General features: G+C 46.2%; 2 protein-coding genes across 11 annotated transcripts in view; one reads left to right on the top strand and one right to left on the bottom strand.

Annotated features, from left to right (window-relative positions):
* The window catches only part of DDB2 (damage specific DNA binding protein 2), a 45,575-nt gene that overhangs the window by 4,026 nt on the left and 15,973 nt on the right, over positions 1-25,576 (top strand). For 2 of the 4 annotated variants that reach the window (XM_021401388.1, XM_021401390.1), the window contains exons 1-2: positions 21,844-22,748; positions 25,049-25,182. In XM_021401388.1, the coding sequence (XP_021257063.1) occupies positions 22,226-22,748; positions 25,049-25,182 (657 nt within the window). In that variant the 5' untranslated portion in view covers positions 21,844-22,225. Of the gene's footprint in view, positions 1-21,843; positions 22,753-25,048; positions 25,183-25,576 lie in introns of those variants that run through there. The other 2 variants (XM_021401393.1, XM_021401391.1) reach the window with 2 other exon arrangements.
* Positions 1,819-22,644, bottom strand: PACSIN3 (protein kinase C and casein kinase substrate in neurons 3). Of its 7 annotated transcripts, none has more exons than XM_021401405.1 (12): positions 22,525-22,644; positions 11,237-11,308; positions 9,683-9,783; positions 9,167-9,323; positions 8,253-8,488; positions 7,719-7,874; positions 7,092-7,267; positions 5,646-5,766; positions 4,958-5,094; positions 4,299-4,364; positions 3,703-3,790; positions 1,819-2,138 (listed from the first exon to the last, which is right to left on the bottom strand). In XM_021401405.1, the coding sequence occupies exons 3-12, from the start codon at positions 9,734-9,736 to the stop codon at positions 2,127-2,129; spliced, it is 1,203 nt and encodes a 400-aa protein (XP_021257080.1). In that variant the 5' UTR covers positions 9,737-9,783; positions 11,237-11,308; positions 22,525-22,644; the 3' UTR covers positions 1,819-2,126. The 7 variants fall into 7 exon arrangements, with proteins under 7 accessions (XP_021257080.1, XP_021257077.1, XP_021257076.1 ...); XM_021401402.1 differs by having other exon boundaries at positions 3,630-3,790; positions 4,964-5,094; XM_021401401.1 differs by having other exon boundaries at positions 3,630-3,790; positions 22,525-22,643.

The following is a 25,576-nucleotide window of genomic DNA, read 5'->3' as shown; positions in this document are numbered from 1 at the left end:
CAAATGCTTATACACTGACATCCTTAATTAGATTGCATACACTTAGTGATTTCTCCTAACATTGGGCCTAGAATAATGGGTAAAGTCACAGCTAAATCCAAGCTTGTTTAACATCTGTTGCTTGGTTCTCTAAGTACTTCTTTTCCTGAGAAGTGGTATTACCAATTCAGAGCCAACTGCCTATTTGGCCATGGCTTTTTGTTTTGCCATCTTTCTCTCTACACAATTATGAAGGTACATGCTAGAGATGCCTTGAACAAGACGTTTCGAACAGCCACTGCATTTCTGTGGTCTCACAAGAGCACTAGACAGCATCCATCTCAGATCTTTATCCATAGCACACTATTTCAATGCATCCAGTATGTTGTAAAAGACTAATTTTTGTTCTCTGGCAGGCTCCAAGATCTTTGTGATACTTTCTAATTTCACCAACAGCATTAAAGTCTGTCCATCCCCACCTCCTTTTCAGTCCACACTTGCTAAATACCCATTTTGGTTCACTAGCTGCTAACATTCTGCAGTTGTTTAATCCTAAATGTTCACTTACAACTTCAAACTGTATCATCTCTTTTCCAAACAGCTCTGCAGCTGTTAGTCCCCGTGTGGTTGGTAGAGGCTTGACTGAGGTTTCTGAAATTAAATGAAAAACGTTCTTCACATGTGCCAACTCAGAACAAGAGGTACGCTGCAGAAGGCTACAAGTTCACACTGCATCTCAACAATAACTTCTATTAGATGCAATAAGTAGCCAGTTTTTAGCCTGTTAAGTTTTATAACATAAATGTTTGCTTTTCCTTTTGTATTTTCTCATGGTCTTGGGAATATTGTGTATGGAGCATGCTCATCAGTCATGGGCATATTTCTTATGTTTAAGGATTTGCCTATGTTTGAATATGCAAAGCACTAAGATCAGGACTCCACAGTTTCAGCAGCCTCAAGAGGCTTTCAAGGACAGAGAAGCAAGACAAAGGGAAAGGTTTGATAGGCCTTTCCTTGCTGAATGGCTCTTACCTGGGCATAAGTATACCTGATGCAATTCAGGCCCAGAAGAAAGCAATCCCATCTGCTATCAGACACTTCCATTCACACCTTTGTTAGCATGAACAGCCAGATCATGCAAGACAGAAGCCCTTCTCCTGTCCCTAAGCTGTACTATCATTCATTCCTGGTGTTATCCCAATAAATTGGAGAGTAGTAGGAGGGGAAAATCCAGGCTTAGAATCATAGAATCATCAAGGTAAGAAGAGACCTCCAAGATCATCTAGTCCAACCATCCAACTGTTACCACTATTCCCCACTAAACCATGCCCCTCGGTAAAACATCTAAACATTTCTTGAACACCTCCAGTGACTGTAACTCCACCAACACCCTAAATAGCTTGTTCCAGCACCTAACCCCTCTTTTAGAGAAGTTTTTCCTGCTATCCAACCTGAATCTCCCCAGAAAGGCTTTTGAAGCTTTATCACTTATGCCAGCTGCCTTACCACAAGAGTCAACAAGCCTGCAGGTGAAGGACACTGAAGATTTCTGAAAGATCTGAGAATAAACAGACTTCTGTGTCAGCTCAACTGAGCAAGAAAGAGGAAGGAATAGTAGAAGTTCTCTATAGCCCTGCTCATGCAGAGTTCCTTGAACAGGAAGCTTGGGGGCAGGGCAGCCCCCACCGCTCTATGGATGCACATGCATGGATGCTAAGAAGCTCTTCTGTCTGTTTTGAAGAGTTGCACTTGTGTCATGAAACTCTTTTCACTGAACGCAAGTCAAGAGGATCTGTTCCCTTCTGTATTTCTATATTCCTATAGTGCTCACAGTCAGAGTAGTCTTACTCATCCTTGTTTATTTATTAGAAAATCCCTACAGGTCTAGGCATTTAAAATGAAGCATTAGTTACATGGAATACAGGCCCTCAGAGTCCAGAAGTTGCTGGATATATTGCAGAGGTGGACTGGAGCCAGCAGTGACCCAGTGACCTCTGCAGGAGATGCTGGTATGGACGTGAGACACTGGCAGGGCAGTTGCAATCATGAGCCAACCTTCTCAACATAGTTAGCAGGATAGAGTCCAACGTGGCCAGTGAGAAGTCGGCCCTTGCACCATCCCTGCTCATCCTCCTCACTAATCTTCATTAGTTCTTCACCTACAAGCAAAGACAATTAGGATTTAGCTTTGGAAAAGGTAGCATGGCATTTGCTTTTTGTGAACTCTGAGGAAAAAAAGACCTGTTGGTCTGAATCACCACACCTTTTCCCCCTTATCACACTCAGTTTAATCTAGTCCAGAGTTACTGACCTCTTCATTAGCTGTGCTCAGTACCATCCCCTAGGCCACGGAACTTCCATTCCTCAACAAAAGAGTTTTTGTTCCCAGTAGTTCTACTCTACTTCCTTTCCCCAGAGTAAAGTACTTAGAAGCCAAAGGGAGCAGAAGGCTCAGGTTTTCTTTTTCACTAGCTCCTCTGTAGCAGGTGGGAAGGAAATTTAAGAAGCTGCTAAGCTCTGGCTGGTAGGGGCCAAAATGACTGTTCCATGATAGACCGTCTGGTTTGACCAGAAAGGCATGCAATTAACTTCTTTCTCAGACTATGACCAGGAAAGACTTCCCCATATCTACTTCAGGGAAGGACAGAAAGGATCCCTTCTCCATCAGCAGGAGAGCCATACATCTGCCAGAAAGAGATGTCTTCTGCATCATTAAGAACATCCCACACTGGTAGAGGCTGGGAAAGAAAGTCATGTGCTATTAAGCTTAAGCCCTACTGGTCCATGCTTGCCAGAGGATATTCAGAAAATGGATAACAGGAGATAACAATGCATGCCTTTTTAACAATTAGATCTGCTGGATGGAAAGAGAGAGCAAAGAGTTAAGTTCCAGAGCACACACACTGTAAGATACTTTATAGCAAAGAGTTTGTGTTTAGTAGCTAGTTCACTAGTATGGTTACACTGCAGCATAGATACTGGAGCCTTGGGCACAAACTTCTGCTACTGAAGGACTTCAGCACCCTTTTTTAGAAAGGGGTATATTTTAGAGTTGTATAGCAGAGACACCACATAAGACAAAACAAGCAGGATTAGAGACTCTCAAGATCCAGATGTTCTCTTGGATTTGGAGATGATGCATTCAAACTAAATTTAAGTAAAGGAAGTAAAATAGGAGTCTGCTTGCTTCAGCATTCTTCTTCTCTCAGTCCCCTGCTGGGAGCTAAGCTCTCCAAGCAAGATACCCATCTTGATCAACACTTCATAGTTTTTGCCAGCTGAACTCCATCTTCAGTAGTGTGTCAGTCAACTAGGCTTTCTCCCAGAACATCCATCTTTAGTTAGTTCAAAGGACAATGCAAACCTCGCATTAAAGAATAGGCAAGGGGGATCTACTTCACCACATGGGTCTGCTGCTTTCCCTATATTTAAGCAAGACCCAAGCAAACCTCTGATGAGGTCTCACTGTTTCTTAACCTAGAAGAGATTGAACTGCCCAGTGTGTTAGTAGTTGGCAGTGGGCCAGTCCACAAGAAATACAATAATTATCAGTTTTCAAGGTAACATCCAGTTCTTAAGGAGTGTTTCAATCATTCACTCAGCGCAAGTGAGGACAGCAGAAGGTTAGTAAGAGATTAGTACTTCTGTACCTGCTTTAAAGCTCAGCTCATCTGCCTCCTGTCCTGTGTAATCATACAGTGCTCGTACCCGTACACCTGGTACCTTTATGTCCTCCTCATGCCCGTTGGCATCCAGGCACTTCTTTGGAGTGTCCTCATCCGACCACTCCGAAATATCTTCCTTCCCTCCACTGCATATGTGGAAGCAGAAAGGAAACAAGGTGATAGTTAGACTTGTCTTTCACACACTTACTCCTTAATCCATGCACCATTCCAACCTCTCAGAGACTACTACGGTATAGAACCAAGGGCAGAAGACCCAGTAGCCAAGTGAGGGTGAACAGGGAAGTGAGATACCAGAAGACAGATTTGGTTGAGAGCATAGCAACATTAGGGCCCTGAGGGCTAGGAGGCAGACTCATTCTCACAGTGTTTCTATATATGCACTTTTCACATCTTCATCCTACTCTAGCAGACCCTCTCACTCAGGGAAGGTCAATCCTAATGGAGAGCCCAGCTGTGTCTGAAGCTATTCCAGCCAAGAACAGGACAGAGAGGGGAAAAAGCCATGTCTCCCATATCAAACAGATGTGGCTGGAATGTTATTTTCCAAGTTAGAAGCAAGAGCAAAGGGGAAGAGCAGCAGAGGACAGGCAACTGGAACCCAGAAACCCTGAAGAGGCTATATTCCATACTAACTTCACAAATGTGGGTGCCCTCAGGCTGTCATAGAAGAGGCTGTTCTGCTCCTCTTGATAGAGAGACCTGTAGATGGGCAAATAGGGCCCCTGAATCCAATAGACTGAAGTGGCCTTGAAACAACTTCATATTCCCATTCTTTTCTGCCCACTTCACTTATGCAAGAGTTCCCCTTTGAAGGCCAGGATGCTAGTGGTGCAGTAGGACAGTGGTCTCTTCAGCCTCTCCCTATCCTGCTTGCTTCCTCACAAGGGAGAGCAGCTACACCCAGACTTGTCAGGCAGTACTCAGCATCGTATCAAGGAAAAAAACCAAAAGAAAACCACAAACATGCCTGCATTTAAGAAACGGTACAGTTAACTCACAAAGCTGTCAGTTTTTAACTTTCCTTACCCTGCCTAGGAGAAGCAGGAATAAGGCCAGATCTCATCACTAGAAGTATCTTAAGGCAGGTACCTAGCAAGAGTGAGACAGTATATACCAGACCAAGGAGAGCTCCCTGAAAACCTTCTTTTCTACATTGTCTTGTATTTCATGTCCTGTGGGGCCTTGCCCAAGGCAAGAAGTTAAGCGGCCACTCTTATCAATCCAACTCAATAATGATCCTGGGCAGGACTGTATTTTCCCTAACCTGAGGCATCCCAGAATTCAGCCCTTACCCTTGCCTTGTCTGCAGAGGAGTCTGTGAAACAACACCATCCCGTGTAGGCAAAATGCTGGTCAGTGTGACATCATCAGCCATCTTACCACTCTTTTCCTTCTTGGTGATTGGCCGCTGTGTTTCAAGGGACCATTCCTGTTCAAGGAAAAAGCAATAATACCATCAAGCCATTAAGATAAGAGCTCTAGGCATCTTTTCTGACCAACACAGAAAGGAAACAAGTAAAGAACACCAGGTCATGCTTCATTTGTGGCTGATCAGTCAATTGGCCTTGCAGCCATATCAGGCTCACTCCTATTGAATTCCAAGGTACAAGAGGGCCTGTGGGACAAGTTACAGTAGGAGCTTATTCCAAGGTCCTGAGCACCATCTCCTCTTCCTTGCTCTTGCTGGAATAGCTGCAGTTTAGCAGGGTTGTAAACATCCCTTTACACAAAAAAAATTGCAACAAACCTAAGTTTCTGAAGAGATCCTGAGCCTGCTGATCAAGAAGTCTCACTTAAAGACCAGACACTAGCACAGGTTAGCCTAAAGGGACCAAACGCCAACTCTCAGACAGACTTGGAAGGAGAAAGGAAAGAGACCTGCCTGATGCATGTCTTTGCAACACAGAACTAGCAATTCACCAATTTCAGAAAAACAGATGGTAAGAAATAGTAATAATACACATGAGAATGTTATGTCACCTCAAATTGAGGCCAGTTCATGGCCATGCCAGGCCCATGAGTGTTACGCCACCACTTCAGGTCCTCCTGGTTGTCCGCAGCCATGATAACTTGATAGAGATCTCGATATAATGCTTGAAAGCTATGACCAAGAACAGACAGAGCCATCAGTCCCTCAGTAGTTCCCCAAAACCCAGTTAGGAAAGACCACCTTAACTTCAAGAATAGCTACACAGCTTATTAAATCCTACAAAGTTAAGGTTGCTAGAGTAACACCTGTTCATTTCTAGGGAAAGAGAGCAACCTTTACGGAAGAGCATGGCAAGCAGGACAAGCTGTTTGGTGGGGCAGTAGCTAACATTTGTTGAGCTGAGAACTGGCAGATGGGCATATAAAGAGCGTGGCACATTTCTCACATACAGATACAGAAGTGGCTCAGATTTGTTGCTCTCACTTCAGTGCATAGGAGGCCAGAGGAGTCTGGCTCTACCTGCCCCACTGCATAATCCCTATTTAATGGGGACTGGTAGGCTCATGTTCATCTTTATAGCACAAGATCTCTTCTCTGGGCAGAATGGGTGTCCTTGCTCAAGTACCGGAAAGTAACAGAATCTCAATCCTCCAATTTTGATTACAGGTAGCAGTATGGAGGCATTTCATATGAAGGCTGCTCCAAAAGTAATTCCTCTTGTTTAATTGTGTTAACCTACAATATCAGAGGTAGATATTGGTGGCACAGCAGTAGAGGTTGAATCTTCCTGCCAATATTCATTATATTTTGTTGCCATGAGACAGATGATAGCAGAGGGGCAGTCTGACAAAACAGCATCTGACCTGGAAGTGCATTTGAAGGAAAAGTGTGTCATTGAACACCATGTGGAAAAATGGTACCCACTGACATTCACCAACACTTGCTGAACATTTAAGGAGACAAAATAGTGGATGTGAGCACAGTAAGGTGGTAGGCAGCGCAGTTCAGCAGTGGCAACAGCAGGTCACCTCCACTGGCGCAGGTTTTTTTTATTTTTCATTATTTTTTTTTTTTTTAAACGAACAAGCACAGCATGCAGACTCTTGTTCACTCCTGGCAAAAAATGCATAGCTAATGGTGATAACTATGCTGAAAAACAGTGTTTTGTAGCTGAGAATTTGCTCTATCAAATAGTGTTATTGCATCTGATGCAGTTTCCATGGAAATAAATAGAAGGCATTACTTTTGAAGCAACCTACATAGAATAAAAGCACATAAAGGACAGTACTAGAAGGGTTCAGAGACAGAAAGAATCCTTCTTGGGGAATATGGGTACTGGTCAGTCTGAAGAGAACAAATGCCAGTTCTCTGATGACAGGAAATGAACAAGACCTGCTTGATGCAACTTCCTTTCACAGACACAAGCATTAGCAGCTGTTGCCAGTGCCAAGGGCACCACAGTCTAGCAGACCTCCCTGCTGTGCAAGGGCTGGTACCTTTCACTGGTGGAGAGGTTGAGATGCTGGTGCAGATTCAGGAACATCTCCTTGAAGAAACACAATCGCTTGCGCTCTGCTTCCTGACAGCCCTCAAACACTTGCTCCATGTCCTCCATGTAGCGGGGATTGTAGCGGTTCAGCTCTTCTAGCATCTTCTCATATTGATCCTTGCACTGTATCAACCCAGGAGGAAAGAGCCATGGTTAAAACGTTGCCTGCAAGTCAAACCTGTTACCCACCACCTCCTAAGCACCCTTACAAGTTCCTCCTTGCTTACCATCCTCTTCCTCAGAGAGATCTTCCACTCTCTGACTCATGTGGGCAGGTAAGCTGCCTGCTTTGGGTAGCCAAATCTTCAGCTCTGCAGTAAGTAGATGCTGCACCAAATCTTCTATTTTTTTTTCTTGATGTATTTATTAGTAAGATCTTACCCAACAGCAAAGATATAGACCCCTTGCTCAGTCTTAGGTGCTGATATCTCAATCTAACTCACTAAAAATCTTAGAATGAGATCTCACCTCCTGCAAGCCTTTGGCAGGAGCAGCATCACTAAGTGATAATACAACCAGTGCTTTCTCTTTGACAGCGGTATCCTTGTGACCCATGACTATTCAACACACTCACCTTCTCAGCCTCCTGAGTACACTTCTCAACACGCTCCTGCAACTTGCGCAGCTGCTCCTGTGAGACAGAGGAGTCTGCCTTAGCATGATTCTCCCTTGTATGGGCTGTTTTCTCCTCCTTCCGGGCTGCATGATAGTTTTTCTTAGAAGTCTCCACCTGTAAGAGCGATGCAGACAAAGTCATTATTCTGACCACAGAGATCCTCCATTCGTTAGAGAGATCCCATTAACATTTTGTTTCAGTCAGCAGCAATTGTTTCAGGACAGCCCAACAGAAATGCCAATTTTGTGTTTAGCCAACCATGCTCTAAAGGAAACAGGTACCTTCAGGTGATTTCTTTTGGTGCTAGCCTGCCATGCAAGAACACCAAACTTGTTACCAAAGCTTTTCCCACTAAGGAAGGAAGCTACAAGACCAAGACACCAGCAAGATATCCCTCCCCGGCATTCTCTGTGAGCACTACTAGGCTGGATGGCAATCAGGCAGCCGCCCGGACCACCCTCATCCCTTCTTCCCCATTCACACTTTGCTCACATCTTTCATCTTCTTCACCCAGGGCTTCTGGGCCTTGCGAAACCCATCCTCTGCCTCCTTTGTCTCCTTGAAGCCCCCAATTATTTGCTTGTGGTAGGCCTCTTTCTGCCAGGCCTTGATCTTATCTGAATCTTCACCAGCCAGGTGGTTCCTGACAACTAAGTGAATCTCACTTAGTTTGTCTGCAGCTGTCAGGAAGGCATGCCAGGCCTTCTCCAGAGTACCATACTGCGGACCTGCAAGAACAAGCACCAGAGGGGCACTTATACCTCCTGCCCATAGACAAAAAGCAAAAACAAAAGAAACATTTTTTTCCTCCTGCATGTGTCTCTTTGGGATCACTTCCATAACTCTGCATAACAAGACAGCACAGACTTGGTCTCTTCACAGTCCCAAAAGGCAGCATCTAGACCAGCTGTCACAGCTGGCTGAGACAGGCATTTCTTTTGAGCAGCCTTCACCGCTGTGCCCCATGCAGTGTCTGCCAAGGCGGAGCTTCTGTATGAAGTTTTCTTTACAGATCTGGCCTGAGCTTCAGTTTGTGAGCCCAACGCCACTGAAGCACAGTACTGGTAGTTATTCTTTGACTGGAGGAGAAGGGTGGGTGACAGCTGAGCTATTCTTAAAATGGGAGACCTGCAGCTTGATTTAAGGCTTGAACTGGCTAATGACTTACCAGACTAAACACATTTTTTGTAACTTCAGTAACTAGCAGAGTTGAGAAGGCAGGCTTCTGAAAGTGAATTAAAGGATAGGGTACTAAAACAAAAACTGATAGTCGAAGAATTCACCTCACTTCCTGTAGGTGGGAAGCCTGTGCCACAAGGAAACAGCTTCACCTCAGTAAGACAGACCACTCTAGGAACAGAGTGCAATTACTACATCCTGTTCCCAGCCCAACCTGCCAGATTTACCTTTTTCCACATTGGTCCTCCATTTTCGGGACCACTCTGTTAGCTGCTGGGCATAGTTCTTCTCTATTTTGGCTCTCTCCTGGAAGCAGGAGATTAAGTCATTGCAGAGCCGGTAGCCATCATCCACCCGCTTCACTGTCCGCCTGTAGTTTCCAGCCTGAAATTTCACAAAACACTTATACTGTACTGACGTTCATACTCCTTCAGAGCAGACAGCAGCAGGCCAAGCATCACACTGAAAGGGAGCACCAGCCCTCTTGAAAGCAGCAGCTGGGCTCAGACCTGCCTCTGTGATCTCAGACAGGCACCACAGTGGAGGGAACAAGCAGAGATGCTCTGCTCACCTCTCACAGCTCAGATCAGTATCACCTGTACAAGAACCTCCCCACAGTTCCTTCCTTCCACTCCCTAAGTGCAACACATCACTCATAAACATGAAACTCAAACCCTTAATTCCACAGGTGGAAGGCAAGAAGACATTCCTACCTCCCTCACACCCCAATTATCTTTCCTTACCTCCCAGAAACTGCCCTCAGGAGCCTCCCCACCGGCATCATCTTCTGATGACATCACACCCGTTTTCTTGCAGCAGAGAATTTTTGCAGATTTTAGTTAAGCTGAGAAGAAAAAATAGATTTCTAATATAGCACTGGCTGAACCTTTGCAGAAGCCATGGTTCTCTATGACTTCACTAGAAAAGCCCCACTTAGCGTCCTGCAGGCAAGCACTGCTATCACTGCACCTCCAGCAGCAGATGGCTGTATATGGCAGAAATGCCCAAGACTGAACCTTCCTGCTGTCTCCCTCCCTGCAGAGGAATAGCCTCCTTGGCAATCCAGAAGCACATTTGGAAAGAATGTTGCAGAAGACTATCTTGCCAAACTTCAGCTGTACAGATCCCAGAGATGCTGGTGAATCCAACATTTCTCAACAGCAGTCACCTCTGTAGCATTTCTTTTCTTTACTGAGGCTCACAGAAGGGCACCAAAAGCTACAGAAACTGAGGTAGCTAGAACTATCTGAAAGTCTTCTGTCAGAAGAGAAGAATCCAACTTCCCAGTATGAGTCAGGATTACAGCTGACTTGAGATAACGATGCTGGGCAGCCAGCAGGCAGGTATGTCTTGCATGGGGAGGAGCCCTACAAACTGCCCATCAGCTGAGCTGGGCTCAAACAGAACTACAGAAATACGCTGAGGCAAATCCAGCCACAGGGCACTGCAACATGCATGCCAGTTACCCAGCCATGCCACTTCCCTAGAAATATCTCTGTAGAGCTGGCACAGCCCACCACAGCACTAGGGTCAAAATCCAGGCAAAGAGGTAGAAAGTGTCTCTCATTCTCTGTTGTCCCTTTTGCCCATTCCCCTGTGCAAACCTCCGCTGCCATCCTGCTCCTGACATGATGCAACACCAAATACCTTGAGGTAAGCTTCTAGGATGCTCTTGGGCAAGAGCAAAGAATAATGGAAAGAGACTGAAGTGCTGACACTCACGTATAAACCCGCTCCATTCTAGGCAAGCTTGGGTTAATGCAGCATAGATGTCCTTTGCTGCCACTTCTCCTCTTGCACATTCCTAGTTATAAAAAGCTTTCTTCACACCCCACAGAGGTATCTGGTCATTCTGCCAGCCCACAGAGTACACAGCAGTGTTCTGTGTTCAGAAGAAAATCACATCAAGAATCCACATCTCCCACATCTTGAAAGTCTTTTCAGCATGTCTACTATACCATGAGCCACATCATCAAGTGCCCCAACAAGGACTGCAGGAATTTCTTACGTTTCTTCTGGAAACAGTCTGGCTCTATTTACAGTCTCACCCTACTGATAGTAGGAAGTATATTAATGCTGCTCCAGAAGGCTGACATGATGAATGGCAGTCACAGAAGCAAGCTGTTAAACGGGATGTGATTCTCAGGTGCATGAACTTTGAAGCCTGAAGAACATCTCCACCCATGCCACCAGCTGTTCCCATCCTCCCTCTCCCCACCATTCCTCACAGGGCATCAAAACTATCTTACAGGTTTCCAGAGCATGAAACTCCACATTAGTCCCCCATAGCTACGTACCTGAAAACGAGATGACAGGGGAGCAGCAGGAAGCTGGCAACTACGTCCTGAGCTCGAACTCCGCAGAACAGACTGGAGAGGAGACAGATGGGCACAGTTAGACACCACTGCTTCGTTGTGGGGATGCTGCCTGTTCTGACACATCCCAATCCTAGTGTCGGCATAAGGGTGTCCCTGTTCTGCCAGCTACTAGGAGGGGCACCCTCTGATATAGCAGCTGCAGCCACTGTGCCTCCTAAGATGCCACGTTCCAACACGTAGGAGAGATGCCAGATCGCTGTGTCACAAGATCTAGCCCCAGAGAAAGTTAAAATAGAAACACTGGGGCGGCATGACAGCACTGTGCGGGAAAGGTAGCATCACAACAGCTGAGCAAAGGGAACTGCCCAAGGCAGGAAGGGCCTAAAATAAGCACACTCACCAGGCACGGTATGTGGGGCCTGAGCCCCTCTCACTGTGCACTGTCTAGTTTAGGAAACCCACTGCTTCCATGTTTAGGCATAGCAAACTTCAAAAGAAGGGAAGGACAGACATACACCTTCTCCAGACTGTTTAGATAAATACTCTTCATCTTTACTATGAAAGAAAGGACTCCCTAACTTTACAATTAAAAACAGGCTTACTTTCTCCTCATGGAGAGGGATCAAATACAACCCATGAAGGCTGTATCCCTTTTTCCATCCTTCCCTCCTACTCCCCCCATCCCCACTTCTTTATCAGGAAGCAGTGAATCACAAACACGCCTTCCATCTTGTTTCCAGTTCAGGCTGACTACACAGTCCTAGAACTCAGGGTTAAATGTGGAAAACTGTTGTGTCAGAGTGAGCTTGTTTGTTTGATGGACGATCGGTAAGAATGGAGGAACTTCAATCCATTCTTTCTGCAATCTTCATGTTCAAGTTGAAAATAAAAAATTAAAGAATTAGGAATGAATTAAAGAAATTGAGAGAAATTAAGTTTCTTACACAGTTTCCACATTAAATGTGAGCTCCCTTATTTGATTCAAGTTACAAACTCAAATAACTGGGTTTACTATGCCTGTGATTAACAAGTTCTGAAGCATAATAGTAGCTGTGCTGAATGAGACTGAGTGTTCTTGTTGCCCCATATCCTTCACAGACAGTAGCCAAAAGAAGGTATTTTCCTTTGCTCTGAGAACAGAGCAAGCATACACGATGCCTCCCTGCATACTTTCCAAACCTCTAACCATTTGTTGACAGGAGCTTCCTGAGCTGGATGTGGAACCTATGAATTTAGAAACACTCGATGCATTTCTCTTCCACTAACTTCTCCAATCTCATGTGAGTTTTCAGCATCAACAATATCATGTGGCAAAGCATCCCACAGCTTAAGGCTCAACTTGAAACCACCACCACAGTAGCTAGATGACAGAATAGAAAAAGCAGTATAATATTTCTACAGGTCAGTCTCCATATCTGAAGTAGCACTCAGTAGAATACACATTTACAAAATGTTTGTGTGGACTTTATAGAAGCCCAGAAAAAAAAAAAGCCAGTCCGGAAAGATGCAAGAAGGTCAAAAAAATAAGGAGAACCCTTTTCTGCCAGGCTTTTTCTGGACTTTACATAGTCCATGAGCCCACATCAGTCAGCAGATCAAACTGGATCTGCATGCAGACATAGGGAGGGTACTTAGTAGTGCACACAGAGACTGAAGAACAGCTGCTGCTGTCACCCTCAGCCCAAGAAGATGGAATAGATTGCCACACCACCCCCTTGTGCCTCGTTATTCCTGAAACACGTGTTGTGAGCTGCCAAGAGCCCAAAACCAGGGAAAAAAATTGAGTTTGCCAGGAAAAGCAAATAGAGGAGCATTACATATACACATGCCAAAGTCTGAAGCTTGTTTTATAGCAAGGTATGAAAATGACAGTGCTACCCTGTGCACAGCCCAATGTAGCAGAAGCCACCATGTAATTCAGAAAGGCAGACAGAGCCGGCACAGGATAAGCAATATAGCTAGAGTTGTGTGGATCAGCACCAAGACATTCTGATGCCACTGCCACCTCTGCTGAGAAGAGGCTAACAACAAATTTGCAGAGCCAGAGGAATATTTATCCTTCCCCTCCTGCTTTCCTTGTTCACATCTCACAGTTGAAAGGTTGGAGACTTCACTGCAGCTCCTGCAAAGAGAAAACTTTACTGCAAGCTCTCTAAAGAAGCAGAAAGAGCGACCACATCTCTAGTCGATTAAAAGCCCCTGCAGAATTACAGATGGGGGCATCACAGGCACTTCTACAAACAGCAACGTCACATAGACAAAATATATGATACAAGTGGGGTTTGTGCAGAGCTACAACCTTCACTGCTAGCAGTGCTAAAAAAAATACTCCGCTACTTCCCCAAAGATCTACTTTCATTTATGAACAGCATAGTAAGTATCCAAAAATGGCTCTTAATCTTAATCTGCAGGAAGGCAAAATGGCTCATGACTGATTCACTGGTGCTGAGCTCCACTGAGAGAAATACCACTTGTCATGGCAGAGCTGTTTCCACATTTAACCATGCTGATCTCACCCTGCTTCAGTCAGTCACACATCCCAGACCATAATTCTGCACCCTCAGACCAAGATGTCATGCTAAAAATCTCTGCTTTCAAATGCATGCATCTAGGAAGACACTACTTGTTTTTGTTTGAAGTTTACACAACACTAGTACAACAGGGTCTTGTTCCACAATTGAAGTGCCTAAACTGGATAGTAATTACTCTTCTCATCTTCAGAAACTTTTCCCTAAGGCAGGTAAACCACAAAAATCATCTTCTCTCTAAACCACACTCCAGTATTTCCAGGCTCCAATGCCCAAGGCATCACTTCTGCGCAGTGCTTGACTGCCTCCTGAGACTGACTCCCTGTAAGCAATTGTTCTCGTAAGTCTGCCAAGAAGCAGCCTTTGGGCCCTACAAATGCTCAGAGGGCTGGTGCGTGCAGCCCTGCAGGAATTTGTCCACAGAAACAGAACTTGTTCACTTGCCAGGCAAGGCCTTCTGCCCAACTTTTTCCCCCTTTCCTGAGTACATGCTTAAGCACTGGATTTGGACAGACATAGAAACAAGTATGAATTATATTTATCTAGTAACCAGGGCTCTGGCAGAAGGAGATTTCTATTACAGACCATTTTTTGTGTGTTGCTTAGCTTGGCTTTAACACCTAGTTTTAATTAGGAACAGGCTGATAATAACTAATTTCAACATCAAGAAAATAATAACACCACAAAGCAGCAGCAGCTGATCTATTTGATTCCCGAAGAGTCACCTTTCCTGTACAACAGGCATTGGTAAAGGTTTCATTTTCACTCCAGGGCACTTCCAGTGTAGGTTGCCAATAAACATTTCAATCTCAACAATCTGGATACACAAAAGTACTAACACCACCGCCTCCCTTACAGAGCAGCAGGCACAAAAACCTTTCATTTTCTGTTAACTGGTTTTCAGAAAGGAGCTGAAAGGCTGAAGACAGGAGGGACCACATGACTCCATCAGGACTGCATTGCTGCTGGTACAGCAGTGCTAGGAAGGTCCTGATGGAAAGAGTGAAATGGGGCATGGGACAGCATTTCCCTTCCAGCCTCCCCATCCCTGCAGGTAGGCACCCAATAGTTAGTCACTGATTCAGAGCTATGTCCAACAAAGTGCTTTCCAGTGCTGTAACACAGGAATACCGATATTTACAGGTATACTCACCTCTCTGAAGAGGGGCCACTTCATCTTTATAGATGGAGACCACTAAGTAACAGGGGTACTTCAAGAAGCCCGTGTACCTAAGATGACTTCTATCCAGCAAAACATCCCTTAGAGATACTTATCCTACTGCTGTGATCACACCCTTGGTAGGGTCACCTGACTGAGAAAGGGACAGCAAACCAGGTTTCCCAGCCACTCCCTGGAAACTGACACCCACCAGGCCTGCCTAATGCAGTTTTGAGAAAGACTTTGGGTGATCTCTCCAGGCAAAGAGGTCAGAGAGCCATCAGGCAGAACAGTAACTGCACGCAAAGGTCACTTCAGCTATGTGCAACCCTGTAACAGAAGCTTGTCTCCAAGACGATGATTCTCTAGAGATTGTGTGGCTGACCATTAGCAAAGTTCTCCATGGCTATATGGAAGTATTAAAACACACAGACAAGATCCTCGTCTACTTAAGGGAGGATGATTCCTTTAAGTCTGCATGACGCTTCACTGCACTCTCTGGTTTCACCTTCTTTATGTTGGTCTCCTCCAGATTCAGGTCAAGCTAATATCCTGCAAATAAATATCCCACTATACCTCTCCCCCCCCCTTTTTTTTTTTTAAACTCTTATTTTTTATGTGTTCAGACAGAACAAAATACTTTGTGCTCATTAGCTATTCCCTGTTCAGTTCTCAGAGGCCAAAGCTACCGGACAAGCTTCTGATAACACATCATTGCTGATCTAAAGGTTAAGATTCCTAACCAGCATAGCTGTATCAGGCAGAAACTGCTTCACCAAGAAAAAAAATTGCTTTTTACTCCCATAGGATGTAGGAGATCTCTAGTATTATAGGAACACAGATCTGTCTGGTTAACATAACAGTATGAGATAGAGAAGAGTGGACCTTGATAGCCCAACATGTTATTTTTTCCTCAAAGTTGTTCTTCCTATGAGAAAGTTTGCTTATAATCTCAAATATCTAGAGGTGAAGCAGGAGGGAAGTCACAGTCATCACCAGCCAGACCATCGGGTACCATCCTCTAACAGAGCAACAGGCCATGATTGTTTAATATGTTCACAACGGTTGCTGGAATAATCTTGACATGCATGCTGCAGCTATCTTTAACAGGCAGCTTCAAATAAGAGCAGACGATAGCTTGATAAAGAGCGACCAGAAACAGCACTACAGTAGCCTAATTTCTTAGTTTAGTGAACAGCATAGGACCTGTTCCACACAATTGGCTTGCCTGCTTCCCAGTTCTCACAGTGCCAGAGGAAGCACTGTCAGAGCAAGGTGTTAACCCATGCAGACACAGAGAGCCTGTGAGCTCAGTTGTCCCACTCTCCAAGCATCTTCGGCTGCTTGCTTTCACACTGCGTACTTCCTATCCTGTTGCATCAGTGTCTGCAAGTAAATGCCAAGCTTGCCAGCAAATTCATGCATCAGCAACTCTCTTTTGTTGCAGTTCTCTTCTGCTTAACAGTCGTAAAGAAGCTATTTCTTCCTAAATCACTTAAACTCCAGTAAAAGCTACTATATCTCTTCTCAACAGCCTCAGTCTGCACTAAATTTGAATAGTTTTTCCAGTGTTTGATCTACTTTCACCTGGTCACATTTTTCCTGCACTCCAGACAAGACCAATAGTCCATCCTGTGGAACAGTTGTCTGTAACTTAGTTGAGGTATCTCTGATCACAACAGCAGGCTGAGACAGTCCTCCCATTTCCAGTCAGGCTTTAAGTACAGATGTTTTTTGTTTAAAACTTTATATAAACAGGAGTGATCCAAACCCCAGCCTCACACAACCCAGAGTAAAGAATTGGGGAAACACTGGGGTAATAGTGGTTGGTTTTGTTTCTTTTCCCAACCAAAAAACAACTGTGGCTACCCCACGTCAGTAGAACATTCTCCTCCTGTGATTGACTCACCTTGTAACCCCAGAGTACAGATCAAGTTTACTTGAATGCATTAAGAAGTCTTAAGGTAGCAGTTGTTTGCAATCAAGCAACCTTTAGAAGAGCCACAGGCCAGTTAGCTCTGTTCTAGTACTGAGCTTTCAGTGGTTCCTTGCTTCAGGACTGCATAGTAGTCAAGAATCTCCAAACAGCTGTCTAACCTCCTTCCTTCCATTTTAAAGCACTTTTTTTTTTTAAGCCCGGCTGCAGTTCTACATACCTCTATACATAAGAGAATTCTTGGCTTCACTTTACCATGACCTAGAGTTCCGCTTATTTTCTCTTAAAAGAATGGGTAACAGGAGATGAAGCCGGCAAGCATTTTGTCATTTTGATAAAGTATACAGCAATCACACACCCAATGACTTCAAAACACAACATTTCTTTATCTCTGGTTGTATCAAACAGGCATCTGGGTTTACTTGGTAAAAGCTGATTTGCTAATATTGTTTATTAGAAAGAATCATAGAATCATTTAGGTTGGAAGAAAGACTCTTGAGATCACCAAGTGCAACAATCAACCTAACACTTTCATGTCCACCACTAAAACATGCCCCCAAGCACCACATCCACACATCTTAAAATACCTCCAGGGACATAGTTTTCACCCCTTCCCTGAGCAGCCCGTTCTAATACGTAATCACCCTATTCACAAAGAAATTTCACCCAATATCCAACCTAAGCCTGCCTGGCCCAACTTGAGGCTGTCTCCTCACATCATATCATATGTCACCTGAGAAGGGTGACTGATACCCTCCTCATTGCAGCCTCCTCTTAGGTAGAGGTAGAGTGATGAGGTCCTCCCTCAGACTCCTGTTCTCCACGCTAAACAACCCCAGTTCCACGTCTTCTCTAGTCCCTTCACCAGCTTTGTTGCTTTGATGAATGTTCTTATTTCAAATATTCATATAATGCAGGCAAGAACCTAAAAGATCATCATCAAGGCATTTTTATGTTCATTCAATTCCCCACTCAGTCCCAAACAGGCTCTATAGAGAAAGAATACTAGCAGCTTTTTGAAAAGCAAGAGGGAATAAGGTAACATTGCTTGCTAGGATCTCTCTTACATTAAAGGAAGAGGTAAAGCATCATATTCATTTCTTCTAGTTTATGTTGTGGGCAGTTCCTCCACTTTGCTGATAGCAAGGCTCTTTTCTCATCTTTTGCCAGCGGAGCTAGGTTTACTTAATTTCTTCCTCACAGGAAAGCCTAAGCAACATAAAGATGCAACTGTAAGGCAAGACTTACATATACAACATAAGGGTAAGGCAGGCTGCAGTACCATATGAAATGGCAAGACTAGTGGGAGGCAGTTACACAGGGTTACTTTGCATAGAGTTTTTGGGGGGGAACAAGCTTATAGAAAGAAAACATTGTTTGCTTTCTGGAGTAGAGAGAACATTCATTACCTTAGATTCCCTTAGCAGATTCAGTCACTTTGTGGTTAATCCATTCCCAAAGATAACTATATGTTTGACATATTCTCTAGAGAATATGAAAACAAGGCCGAAAAAAGGCAGCCATTAAGAACTGGCCTGCAGCATGAATATTTGTACTTCACACATTCTCCCTGGAGATCATTGTCCTGCATGTCTTGCTGCAACTTTTGTCTGCTTTCATATTAACTGTGCAGAATCTGGTGTTTGGTTTCAGTCTCTTCAGCTCCTTTCAAATACATTTTTGGATATCAAGCTGAAGAACAAGTCTATAAATATCTTTCCTATTTCAGGTGTTATCAACAAAACACCAAGAGAATACAAAAGAATGCAATAGTCAGTGCAAAGTGCACGTATTACAGAACAGATTTCAACTGCTGAGCATCACTGGAATGTCATTTACTTCCTCAGCCCATTGGCCACAGCATAGATAGAATCATATAGATCTCAGTTTCTGATACTCAGGACCCAAACTGACATGTGAGGAAAGCACACCAGGAATGTTAAAAAAAAAAAAGTCGAAGCACAGAGCAATCTCCCCCTCATGGCTTCCAGAAGCAGCTCCTATCCCACAGCTCAGAAAGCTAGCTTTTTTAGGTTGTTGCTCATGTTGGGGTAGAAGCCCGGATGTTGACTCCGGCAGATTTCACAGAGGTTTCCAGGCGGTGGGGTGAGCAGTGCTGGTACAAGAAAGGGCTGACTAAAAAAAAATAAAGAAACAAAAAGTATTTACAATCATTCAAGAAGTGAAACATCCTCATCTTCTCCCAGTCCTCAGTGAAAATTTCTGGTCCTTGTCAGGGCCACACAACAAGCCTATTTCAGAGCTCTGCTCAGCAGTGCTGCAGCCCATACAGTAGATGCAAGAGCAGGAGCGGCTTGGCTCAGCAAAGATACTGAGGGAGAGGAGGAAGTTACTGCCCACAAATAGTCACCTATAGGCAACTGAAAAAGTTGACCATGTCCCCAACAGCCCAGGAAGCAAGTACCATATCTTCCTGCATATAGACAAGACACAGCTTGGGCACGCTCATAGCATGGACAGAGCTGAAGAGTTACTGACAGTTGTGTTGTCTGCAGCAATTCTAACACTCTTAGCCTGGAAAAAACTTTCTGGCAGGTCACGATAAATAATACCACCAGAGAACATGAAATCTCAACAAGCCTAATGCCTCTGGATCCAGGCCCCCAGTACTAGAGAGATCTCCCACGTGCGCTTTCCATATACTACAATGCTTGGTGACAGCCACTAGATTTAACAAACAAATTCCAACTATCACATGTCTGAAAGGCTCTTTCCCATTGTGCCATTCTGACAGGAGCAACCGCTGAGGGCTGAAACACAATTAGGATGCCAGTCACACGTATTGCCTCACCAGTACCCAGCCTCAGCCCACATTTCAGCTTGAAGGAACGTGAAACTATTGTACCAGTCACTGAAACAAGGCAGGATGATTACAGCAGAGGACACACCAGAATCTCTGCACTGACTTTACACTATCTGCTGGAAAAGTTTCCGCCTCCATAGCCAGAAAGTACTTGGATGTTAACTGAACTTAGTAATCACTGTGCCACAAGGTAGCAGGCAAAAAATTGCCTCCTAAACAGCTTCTGAACTGCTCTAAGGATGCAGAGCTCTTCTGCTACTCTTCAGAGCTAAAGCCCAATTTCTCTGTGAAAAACTCCAGTTATACTAGTCACTGTTTTCTCTCATCCACTAAGGCTTTTTCTATTTAATCTCTGACACAGCTCCCTGTTATACAGCACCATCTACACCCATCATGCTAAATAAGTAGTGATAAAATAGCTTGCCTGATCAGAAAGTCTGTTTTAGGAAGATAAGAGCCCCTCAAAGGGCTTGAACAGCCTTGCTATTGTTTAGACATTTCCCCATGAACTCTCATGAGCAACCTAAATTCACATACTACTGATCAGCTGATGGAAAAAATAGAGGCAGTTTATTATTACTCTCTAATCAAGAGCATAGTTTTTTCCACTCAGGCTGTAGGCAGACGCTTTTAGCTTTTGAGGTCCCCAGTTCAATCCCTGGATGGCAGCCATCACATGAACCAAACAGTTCAACAACTGAATAATCTCCAGCCCTAGAGATCGCCAGAATAATGCATGTACAGTATGTGCCACCCTGAGGTACAATAAGAGCTTCTAACAGAAGCTCATCTTGCCCCCGTGTTGTGCCCAATCTGTTCTCAGTTTTGTAGTTCTCACCGAGGAACAGCGGTCACTCTACAAATATACCTGACTGTAGCTTTGAATTTTTTCTAGAAATATATATTTTTTTGGAAGCCTATGTTCATCCACGGAAAGATCAGAAGTTTCAAGCTAGTTCTCATATAATCCGCAACAACTCAGAATGACTAAACACATCAGTCACTGTCCTAGGAAGAACTCAGCCTGGGCCCTCAAGATTTTCAGTCTCTTATGACCTCTTTACACACACACCTTGCCAAGGACCTGTGGCATTTCAGCACAGTCCAGCCTCACACGATCCTTATTCACTCACTGAAGTCCAATAGTGGAGCTCCAGGAGCCAGTTGTACCTGGCTGACACAGTGACATTATCACTTCTCACGGCCTCAGGTGAGACAGTACTTGCTGGAACAAGTGCAAGCAAGCCATAGGAGCTCAAGCACTTGGGTCAGGAAAAAGAAACAGAAAGAGCTAATAAAACAATACAGTACAGTGGGCACAGCTACGGAAGGCATGAAGCAGGGAGTCCAGCTCACAGCCATTCTGTCCAAGCTGCAACTGGAGGTACCACGTAGTAAATACTTAGGAGACTTCTCACAAGACACTATAATTAACACAAAACTCCGTCAAAGAACAACAGACCGCCTTGCAGAGTACAGTGTACACCTCATGGAAAGGTGAATCCTTCCCAAAAAAGGAATGTGCTCAGTTACATAATGCACAGGGAGAAGCTCAGTTTTGACTCCACCCAAAGAGCAGCTCACCTGGAGCGAGGAGAAGCCAGACCCTGTCATTTTAGCCCACACGCTGCAGTGGTGCATTCTGCTCCCATTACACACCAAGCAACATTTCAGTTGTCGTAGGGCTCAGTGACTTCTCAGTGACATCTGAATTCCAGGGTGGAGTGGGAGGCTCTGCTAGGGCTTTGCATTGCAATCAATTACCACAGTATCAGAAATTCCTTCATGCAAATTAGATTGGCAGCGAAGTTGAAAGGGAGAGGCTCACGTCCCATTGTTGAAAGCTGGAAGCACCCACTGGGCACGGAGCTTACTGCATGAACGAAGAGGCCAGAGCATGCGTCTGGAGACAGCCAGCTAACCTACTTGTCACCCTCCTACCTGAGGAAGACGCAGAGCTTGAAAAACTGAGGCAAGCAAAGAACACATAGTTGGCACAGAAAGTTGTGAAACTGGTTAACACATTTGGGCCACACTAACTTCACTTATTGATGGTCTCGTGGAGATGGCAGATCCCTCCTCCTGCGAGCAGCAACAAATCACAGACCGAGCGCTGGCTGCTCAGGCCCACTAATACCTCCGTGTTTATCAGCTTTCTGCTGCCCAGGGCAGGGAGGACACGGTAACCCCAGCGGTGTGCCACAACTCAGCACCGCGGCGCTGCCCGGCTCTGCCCTCCGTGACACCAAGACCACTGCCTCCCGCCGGGCGGGGAGGAAGAAGAGAGCAGGGCCGGGGCTGCCCTACTCCTCACGGCGGGCTCAGGGCAGGGGGACGACGAGACGCCCCCCGCGCCTGGGCCCCAGAGAGGCCCCTTCCCCCAGGGAAGCCGCTCTGCCCCTCAACCACGGCGCTGCCAGAGCCCGCGGCTCCAGTTTCAGAGTGGGAAGCGACCCGCCGCGGAACCGACACAAAGAGGCCCCTGTCCCCGCCGCGGAGCGGAGGCGTCGGCTCCGGAGAGATGCGGGCGGGGAGCGGGGCAGCCCGCCGAGCCCCCAGCGGTGCGAGCCGCCGGGCAACGCTGAACTTCAGAGCGGCGGCCGGGCTGCGCGGAGCTCTGCCGGAAGCCTCCCCCAGCCGCAGAGCCGCCCGCAGAGCCCCGCTGTGCCCGCAGGCAGCGCCCGCCGGGCAGCACCTCGCGCAACCACCTCCTTTCCACAAGGAAACTTTTCCCTCGCAGCCACCGCCGAGCCGCCAGGACCCCCGGCGCTCCGCAGAGAGCGGGCCCAAAGCCGCCCCGGAGGAGGACACTTCGCTTACCTCGCCGGCAGCACGGCACAGCCCAGCGGTCAGCAGACACCTGGGCCGAATGGGACGGGCCCTCCCCTATTTCAGCCGCGGGACGCGGGGGCTCCCGCCCCGCCCCCAGCAGCTGCCGGCGGGGCGGGCCCGGCGCTGGGGGCAGGCCGGTGGCGGCGGGGCAGCGCCAGAGAGGCTTCGGCCTCCGCGCCCTCTCCTGATCCAATTAACGGGCCCTGGCGCAGGCAGGTGGGGTCGGGTGTGGGGGGGGCAGCGCCGTGGTTTCTCCGTAGGAGCGGGGAGCTGGGGTGAGCCGAATCTGTGGGCGCTGCCGTAAGGACAGCCGGGAGGGGAACGGAGCCTCGTTCGTAGGAGGCGGGAGGTGCCGGGCCGAGTCCGGCTCTGTGTGGAGGCCGGAGGTTCCCTGAGCACTTATCCCCCTCAGAGTCTCTGGGTTCTGAGTGAGGCACAGGTCGCTCTCCTGGAGGTGGGGAGCAACTTCATCACGGTGGCCCTTCTCTCAGCCTGCTCCCGCAGAGCTCACTCCCTTCTCTGGAAACCTTTCCCTAAGTAACCCAGATTCATCTTTCAGTGTCCTGGCTGAAGCCAGCTTTTTCACAGTACCAGGGGCTGCGGGCCAGCGTTTCCATCCCTAGCGCCAGGCCAGGGTGGGGTTTGCCATGACGCTGGGGCAGAGCTCACAGCGGAGCTGCGGGGCCTTGCTGGCCCCTCTCACCGATTCCAGAAGTCCTCGGACCCAGCTGCAAGGACCAGCTCTGTGTTCGTGGTGATGTTTATTCAATCAGCAGAGAAAGGAAAGACAGAGAGAGGAAAAGGCATGCTATAAGTCTGCCCTTTTGATTCTCTGGAGTGGTCCCGGGATGTTTTCTCTCTATGACTCCCCAGGTTTCACAGGAGTCAGAAAAATACTAGCGAGGCCCATCAGGTGCAATGAGTGCCTATCAGAAAGGGGATGTTAGTGGCCCTTCCACTTAGTTTGTGCTGGAGCCAATCATCAGCTTGCTTTTAGCTGTGTGGAAAATGGGTGCCTGTGACAGGCCATTGGGTGCAGTGCAGTGGCAAGCATCCCTTCCCAAGGGGACTGGAGAGGCTTATCTTGTAAGTTAATCAGTGTTAAGGTATAAGAATCAACTCTGTGTTTTACTTAAGAATAATATTAAAAAAAAATTATTTGGCATAGATATTCCCTAATTCAAGTATGAGGTATAAACACCACTATCAAATTTATGTACATTAATGGGGTATGGGAAGAGCAAAAACCTGCCAGTCATTAATACTCTATACCAGCATTTACCCAGCTTTATGTTGTACCAGTTGTGGTACTGATACCTCAGGCACTGAGCATGTGAGATAATGTTTTCCACTTTGGGTCTGCCTGCCCCCAGCACTGAGTGGCAACAGTACTATGGAACACTGCTGCTTCACTCCTTGCCCTTCCCTCTAAGGAATAGCCTATGGCTATTACAATAGCAATACTTCTTTTTCCTGATCCAGGACAGCTTATTAAAGATCATAGGCTAGAAAGAGGCCAGAAAGCATGATGCTCACTCATTCTCTTTTCTCACTTTGGGGTTGTACTTTTTTTCTTTTTTCTTTTTCTTTTTTTTTTTTAGCAGAATGTAGGCTTGCTTGCATATGGAGGCCAAACTCAAGTTGCTGTTACGGTACTCTTTACATCAGCAGTCAGACTAAAGTAGCCAAAAATGTTCATGCTTTGGAAAAAGGCCTGGCAACAAGGAGGCAAAATACTATCCAGTATTACAAATACCACAGAGATGACAGTCTTAGTCACAATATAGCTTTACCAGAGCTGGCAACAGGATGTCTTAGTTCTGCGATAGAGAATTGAGGTCTGTAACTAACTGTATTTGGGACAGAAGGCATTGTGAAAAGAAGCCTCATATCCTGCCCCTGAGTAACTCTAACTTGGCTGCATACAGGAGTTTGAAGAGTGTGAGCCTATACACACATGTGAGAATATCCTTTTAGAATTCCTCCTCCCCTGGCCATCTCAGAGTGCCACACCTGCTCAGTGCTGGCACGCTGATACCAACTGGTGGCACCGTGGGCTGGTGGCATGCCATCTGCGCATGATTTGTGATCTGCTATTCTTGTCCTTGGTGAATAATGATTGCAAAAATAATCTGATGACTCCCCAGAGAAAGCAAGCTCAGTGTTAGTAATTGATAGAAAATGCTAACCGTGACAGCTCGATGAGGAAACCCGAGGGCTGCCGTGCACATTCTCTGCGTGGGGAAACAAACAAACACTGGAGGATGAATGGAGCAGGATGGGAAGTGCGCATCTCTGCTCAGATGAGCTGGGTCACAGCATCAGAGCCTGCTTTGTGATTAATGCATAGATCATTGAAAGCAATTTGAGGATTTTAGTGTACTTGAAGAAAGTTGGTATTGGGGCATTTGTTTTTAGTTTCTGGCATAGAAATGTGCCCCTTGAAAAGTATGTGAAAAGCAGATGTTAAGGTTCATGCCATTTACTTGGTGATTTCTGATGAACTCCTCAGATCCCAGCCCCAATGTCGAGGCCCGGTGCAGACCTGTGACAGCACTACTGATCACCATCAAGACTAGAAGGATATTTTTCTGCAGTAGTTTCCTTTCCTGTAAAGCAGGCCTTTGTGGAGCCTGCGGAAAGCAGGTAAGGACTACTTTCCATTACTGCTATTGTCACTTTTTGGTAATGGGTGTAGCTCTCAGAAGAGTGCTGTGTGTAAGACCCGACGATGCCAGTCAGGTGGGCGTATGTGTTCAAAACCCGGTTGTGTTGCCTGCTGGTGGTAATGGTGGGTTTTTGTAGGTCGTTCTGATAGTTGCAGGATGCCAGCAGCTGACACAGCATTGTTGCGGTTCAGCAGAAAAGCCTGGAGATTGGGTCTTCGTTGTACTCCCAGCCGGCGGGCCCGGGCAGGCGGCGCGGCGAGCCCTGCCGAGCGCGGCCAAGGGGCGCGGGGCTGGCTGTGCGCGGCCTTTCTGGACAGGCTGTTCCCGGCCGGCTGCGCCCTCGGGGACACCCCCGCCTCCTTCCCTCCCTC

Source organism: Numida meleagris, chromosome 6, assembly GCF_002078875.1.
Source record: "Numida meleagris isolate 19003 breed g44 Domestic line chromosome 6, NumMel1.0, whole genome shotgun sequence".
Taxonomy (NCBI): domain Eukaryota; kingdom Metazoa; phylum Chordata; class Aves; order Galliformes; family Numididae; genus Numida; species Numida meleagris.
This window is presented reverse-complemented; position numbering and strand designations above follow the sequence as displayed.